This window comes from Rhinopithecus bieti, unplaced genomic scaffold (assembly GCF_001698545.2).
Source record: "Rhinopithecus bieti isolate Rb0 unplaced genomic scaffold, ASM169854v2 scaffold_22745, whole genome shotgun sequence".
NCBI classification, from domain to species: Eukaryota; Metazoa; Chordata; class Mammalia; order Primates; family Cercopithecidae; genus Rhinopithecus; species Rhinopithecus bieti.
The window spans coordinates 1,105,573-1,112,520 of NW_016810815.1; the positions used below are offsets into that span (position 1 = coordinate 1,105,573).

Genomic DNA, 6,948 nt, shown 5'->3' on the forward strand with positions numbered 1-6,948 from the left:
GCCACACCTGTAACTCCCTTCCACCAGGTTTCCCAGATATTCAGGCTTTCAGTGCAACCCACAGGGACGGCACAGAGAGCTGGCCTGCCCTGTCCCCGGGCCCTGTGTGCTAGCTGCATTTCTCTAGCCCCATTTCCAAAGCAGTGTGTCTATTTGCCCCTGCCCTGTGCCCAGCCTGATTCTCTCACAGGTTCTTACCATTAGCAAGCCATCCAACACACCCGCCAAGAAGATGGACTGTGGATTCCAGCAGGACAAGGCTGTGTCATGCTGGTTCTGTCGCTCACTAGCTCTGGATCTTGAACAAGTCATTCTACCTCTTCAAACCTCAGTTTTCCTCTTCTGCAAAACAAAAACTATCACAGCACTGACCTTTGGGGATGTTATGGTTGGTTCCTCCAGTGCCACCTGCACCTCTCTACTCTGTGGCACATGAGGCCTCACCAGTTCCAACTCAAAGGACAAGTGAGCAGAGAGGAAACAGCTCTCTTTGAGCAACATTTCTATGGCAATCTCATACCAGAAATTAATAGCAAAAGAAAGATGCAATGCAACTCAGGACAACACATACAATTCAAACAACAAATGTAGAGTGGCTGGGCACCAAGGATACAGAGAAAAATCAACATCATCAACGAGGCATGCAGTCAAAAGGGGGTGGCAGACCTATAAACAAAACTGCAGAGTCGGTGCATGCTCCACCCTGTGCTGTTATCAGACAGGTGCATCAAGAATACAGACAGTGGAGTCTGCCATTCCACTGGGGATGGGGGTGATTTGGATGAAATAAAAAGATGATGAGTTTGGCCCCCTCTGTTTCCTAAATGCTCTATGCCAACCAACCGTAGTCCTTGGATTAACAAGACACGTGAGTGAGAGGGAAGAGTCTGATCTAAAACAAAGGCTAAATAGTGGGTTCACCAAAAACTAGCAGCTACCCCACAAGTGACCTTGGAGACCTCATGTTGTAATCCACACAGTGTGTTTCACCTCCTATCTCCCTGACACAATATTGTGGCAGTTGCCATTCTCATTTCCTAGGATGCTGCATCTACCCACCTTTTGCCCTGGTAAGTGGCTCTCTGTAACCAGAGAAACAGCCCTGGCTCACCCTTAGGACACAATAGGGAGGTTTCTCAGAATAGGAACAGGGACATGTTGTTGCCCTGAGTCTCCTGCTCTTTGGTGACATGTAATCTTAGCTCCCTGGCATCTTCCTCTTCCCCACCAGCTAAATGCCCACTGAGGTGCAAAGACAGGAACCAACCAAGGGAAGTAGAGGAGCAACAGAAGCCATGGTATAAACAATCCAAGGAATGCGTGGCCAGAAGGCATTTGTAAGGCAGCCTTCAAAGTCCTGCTGCAGCTCTCTGGCTCACTGGCTGCATGTCCCCTCCCTGACAGGCCCTCCTCTGACTGCTCTTTCTGCTGCACGCCAGCAACCAGGTACCAGGCCAGCAGCAGCCACAGCCAAGACAGACCCAAATGCCCGGGAGGTACCAGTAGTCTACCAATCTTATTTTCCAAGTTCCTAATGCAATACTTATGGTACAAAAGGGAAAACAAAAACAAAAATTAAAAAAATAAGACCCCTCTCTTGTTTTGGGTGACAGGGGGTAGGCTGGAATTGTCTTTTTTGTTCAGTAGGGTACAGTGGTTAAGAGCATGGATTCTGGAGCCAGGCTGCTTAGGTGTGATCCTAGCCCTGCCACTTAGCTGTGGGACCCTGTATAAACCATTCTACCATTCTGTATCTGTTTCCTCATCTATAAATGACAATAGTAACAGTGCCTATCTCAATGGGCAGCTGTCAGAACAAAATGGTTAATATACATAAAGTGTTTAGGGGCGGATCACGAGGTCAGGAGATCAAGACCATCCTGGCTAACATGGTGAAACCCCGTCTCTACTAAAAATACAAAAAGCTAGCCGGGCGACCTGGCGGGCGCCTGTAGTCCCAGCTACTCGGGAGGCTGAGGCAGGAGAATGGCGTGAACCCGGGAGGCGGAGCTTGCAGTGAGCTGAGATCCGGCCACTGCACTCCAGCCTGGGTGACAGAGCGAGACTCCGTCTCAAAAAAAAAAAAAAAAAAAAAAAAAAAGTGTTTAGGGGCCAGGTATAATGGCTGACATCTATAATCCTAACAGTTTGGGAGGCTGAGGCAGGAGGACTGCTTGAGCCCAGAAGTTTGAGACCAGCCTGGGCAATATAGCAAGGCATCATCTCTACAAAAAACTTAAAAATTAGTTGGATGTGGTGTGGCCTGTAGTCCCAGTTACTCAGGAGGCTGAGGTGGAAGGACTGCTTGAGCCCAAGAGGCTGAGGCTGCAGTATGCTGTGTTCAGGCCACTGCACTCCAGCTTGGTGACAGAGTGAGACGACGGATGGACGGACGGACGGACGGAAGGAAGGAAGGAAGGAAGGAAGGAAGGAAGGAAGGAAGGAGAAAGAGAGAAAGAAAGAAAGAGAGAAAGAAAGAAAGAAAGATAAAGAGAGAGAGAAAGAGAGAAAGTAAGAAAGAGAGAAAGAAAGAGAGAGAGAGAGAGACAGAGAGAGAGACAGAAAGAAAGAAAGAGTGAGCATTTAGGGCAGTGCCTGCCACATGTTTTTATCTTGGCATACGTGTGAGGAAGAACATGACCCAGATGGCCTGGAAGGGAGCTAGGTGAATATGCCCATGCCTTTGAATGGGTCCTGGGTGCAAATTCCATTCCAGGCTCCCCAAGGAAGTTTCCTCTCTCTCTCTCTCTCAATCTCTCTCTCTTTTTTAGAGATGGGGTCTTACTCTGTCACCCAAGCTGGAGGGTAGTAGCATAATCATAACTTACTGCTGCCTTGAGTTCCTGGGCTCAAGGGATCTTCCTGACTCAGTCTCCTGCGTAGCTGTGACACAGGTGCACACTACCGTGCACACTACCATGCCCAGCTAATTTTGTGAATTTTTGCAAAGATGAGGTCTTGCTATGTTGTCTAGGCTGGTCTTAAACTCCTGGCCTTAAGCGATCCTTCCACCCCCAGCTTCCCAAAGTACTGGGATTATAGGAGTGAGTCACTGCACCTGGCCTGGAGGTTTATTTTCATTGCAGCAAAGAACCATCAACAGGAGTGAAGACCCAGCCACCTTGAGCAGGGCCTGTCAAGCCTAACAGAGTGGTCCTGGGTACTGCTGTGACCTGCTGCTGCCCACTGTCCTGACAGTACACAGCATCCCCTGGAGGACACCACAACTTCATCCATGGGCCTGGCCCTATCACTGAGTGGACCATATCTCTGCGCAAGACCCTTAGACACCCTAGCCCTCTGTGCTAACTATCTCTGCCTCCACCAACTGTATAGCTTATAGGAATTGTTGAGAGTTACAATATTATTGACAGTAAAGTCTAGGCATCATGAGAAGATTCAAAAATCATCCCTCTGGGTCCTCACATAGCTCCCAGCAATCCAAGAAACAATAACAGCATCTAAGTGATGGAAAATTCATTTTAAAAAGAAATCTCCAAGCAATTTTTGAAAAAAAAAAAGCCTTACTGGTCAGAATGACTTGGAATCACAGGGCTGGCAGCAACTGCTAAGACCGGTGGCTTCCAAACTTGCTTTCGACCTCCAAAGCCATTGCTCAGTCGAAATTCACCCAAAAGTCCAGTACATAAAACTGATACAAACAGAGCTGCTCTGGTGGAAATAGTGCCCGAACCGCCTGCTTGGCAGCATCTCTCCACAATCTCAGCCCCTGGTGGCACCCAAGGCAACTCTAAGGAACCCCTGGGACTCCACGAAGCACTGATGGAAAACCAAGAATCTACGCCAACCTCCCCGAGTTGATACGAGAAAATGAGTCGCACAGAAGTCATGCTCTGAATGGCATCTGAATGCAAACCCAGTTTTCTGACACTGGGCTAAAACCTCTCACTCTACTTTGCGAGGACTAGATCTATGGAAAACGGCAATTTAAAGAAATAAGGCTCATTTTCGATCACCTACAACATAATCCCTGAGTATTTTAAAGGCCCTTGAACCAGCCAAGTAGGAAACAGAGCCCAGCCCCACGAACTGGCAGAAAGAAGTTCGGAAATGAGTTGCAGAAGCACATCTGACAATTCCATACAGTTTCTGTCAGTTCCGTGGGATATAAACAGGTCTTGAAAGGCTTGCGCTGTGTGGCTGTGAGAGACCCCAGATCAGGCAGGCCAGGAGGTGAATGCTAATGAGCTATGGAAATAGCAATTACTTCCCCCATGTCAGGCACTATGCCAAGAGAAGGAGGATAAAGAGGTCTGAGATATTTTAAAGTATTTTACAGCAGAAAAACTTTCCTACAGACTCAATTATGTAACTATCAGACTCCACCTCTGAGCTGAAATTATCCAGGGCCTTAGGAAAAAAATCCGTTTTTTCCTACACGGGGGTCACAGGTTTCTCCAGGGAAACTTAGCGGTATGGCTAGTGACCCAGGGCAGCTGCGAACCATCAGCCCAGAGACCTTCCCAAGGGCAGTTTGGAGCCTGCCAGAGAAAAATTCCAGCCAAGTGGAGGGTAGAAGTCACGCTGCTGACCCGGTCATCACACATGACATGGTGGTGTCCAAGAAGATCCATTCTGGGGGATTCTGACCCCAGCCACGTCAGCACCTTCATCATTCCCTGGTGCCAAAATGGGGATGGGGTCACTGACGGAGTGAGGACGCCTACAGAACTGTCATCAACTCATAGTAACTCTGTCATTGACCAAGTATAGACAGTAAGAGAAAGGCTGGGGCTTGTGGAATAAAGAACTTCACCAATGAAATGATAGCCGAAATCAGACAGACTTAAGGAGATTAACTTACGGCCCAGGTTTTTGTCAGTCTGAAGATGGGAGCACTTTGTAATGCTGACACCACAGACATGAGAGAATGAAGGTTGTTGAGTTCTAGAAGTTTCTGAAAAAAAGATATGGAATAGATTATTTTGCTGCTATAAACAACAGAACAAAAACATTTTCAAGTGTTACCAAATGTCATATTTATGAAATTCAATTACACTTAAAAATATCTCATGTAGAAAACATAGTTCTAAGGAGTTCATAGAAACCATATGCTTTTTTTCTCTCAAATTGTCAAAAGGTGAGTCTGCATCTAAAACATGTGCAAAATTTCATAAGCTGACTAGTCTGGACAGAAACGTGGCACGGGGTAAGGTTTGATAATGTGCATTACGTCTTTTTCTTAGACAAATCTGAATACTGTCCCAGCAGGCTTTTGTAAACTAAAACCCCGACTGTGCCAGCAGCATCAATGTGGGTCTTCTATGATTATCTTAACACCAGAAGGAGACAGAGGCCGAGGAAAGATGGTACCAATAATCTGCATAATCCCTCTCAGCTGGGAAGGCAATGCTCGGGCTTCCCCATCACTTGACCATGTTCCTTTGAACCAGACCCCAAATTAGCGAGAACATTTGGATTCAATTCAGTCTCAGACAAGTTTCTTACCATGGAGGGAAACAGAATGAGACACAGCCGAGTGTAAGTGCAGAAAAATGCAACTGCTCTGTTCCTGGTTTTATGCTACCGGAAACTTGCTAACAGGATGGGGGTGCCGTTTCTCATTCTTGGGAGACAGTGAAGTTTGGGTTATTAGGCAGGCTCTATGAAACCAGAAGATCTGGTTCCAATCCCAGCTCCCACTACTTGTGTGTCCTTCAGCAAGTTACCTAATCCCTCTGAGCCTTGGTGTCCTCATACTTAAAGTGCGGAAGGCAATCACGGCACTTTTGCCACATGAGACAGTGCATATCAACTGCCTAGACCAGTGGCTGGTCCCAGGGCAGGAGCTCAGTACAATGTGAGTCTCAGCCTTGTCTTTTCCCACCCCTGTCACTTAAGTATTTCCAAGCTCAGGTGCCCCTTCCTCTAATATGTCTTTCCTGACCGTGTCCCCAAAGAAGTCCATGTGTATCCGTAGCACACTGGATTGTACTTGCCTCTCTCTCACCCTGGGCTGTTTCCTGAGAGCAGGGACAAAGTTTTATCTACCACCGTGTCTCTCATACCCAGTACAGTGCCCAGCACATTGTAGGGCCTAGTGAAATGCATAAAGAAAGGAAAAGCCCTTATACTTAGTCCTCACAGCTCTATTCCTGCTTGGAAATTTCTCTCTCATCACATGAGCTATTTCATTTCATACATCTCGTAACATTCTCTAATTGTTTCCTGTGTGTAAGAATAGATTCTCTAAGTGAAGTGAATTTCATTCCATGTATCTGCATTGCTACGCCTGTCACAGAACTTCTTTTTAGAGCTGAAAGGGCTATGGAAATTATCTAACCCACTCCTTTCATTTTATAGATGGGAAAACCAAGGCCCAGAGAAAGGAAGGGGCTTGCACAAGGAAAGAGCCAGGGCACAGAGCCAGCATGACAGTCTGCCACACAGAAAATGGCAGAGATTAAGGAGGGATCATTTTGGATTCCATGGGTGGGACCCATAAACACATTTCCAAACTGACAGCCCGGGAGGACTGGAACCACATCCTACTTTCTCTTGTGGCCCAGCACAGAACTGATTGACAGCAATAAATATCATTAAGCCCAGCACCAGTTCCAAGTACTTCAGGAGAATGCACAGGAAGTAAACGTGGGCCGGGTGCGGTGGCTCACGCCTGTAATCCCAGCACTTTGGGAGGCCAAGGCAGGAGGATCACCAGGTCAGGAGATCGAGACCATCCTGGCTAACATGGTGAAACCCCATCTCTACTAAAAATACAAAAAATTAGCCAGGTGTGGTGGCGGACGCCTGTAGTTCCAGATACTCAGGAGGCTAAAGCAGGAGAATGGCGTGAACCCGGAAGGCCGAGATCACGCCACTGCACTCCAGCCTGGGCAACAGAGCAAGACTCTGTCTCAAAAAAAAAAAAAAAAAAAAAAAAAAAAAAAAAAAATGGGCCCTTTCCCTTAAAAAAAAAAAAAGATT

The 6,948-nt window shown here is 47.0% G+C and overlaps 1 protein-coding gene across 15 annotated transcripts in view; it reads right to left on the reverse strand.

The window, feature by feature from the left end:
* The window catches only part of RALGPS1 (Ral GEF with PH domain and SH3 binding motif 1), a 311,271-nt gene that overhangs the window by 171,380 nt on the left and 132,943 nt on the right, over positions 1-6,948 (reverse strand). For all 15 annotated transcript variants that reach the window (XM_017892871.1, XM_017892865.1, XM_017892868.1 and 12 more), the window contains one exon: positions 4,826-4,918. In XM_017892871.1, the coding sequence (XP_017748360.1) occupies positions 4,826-4,918 (93 nt within the window). The remainder of the gene's footprint in view (positions 1-4,825; positions 4,919-6,948) is intronic.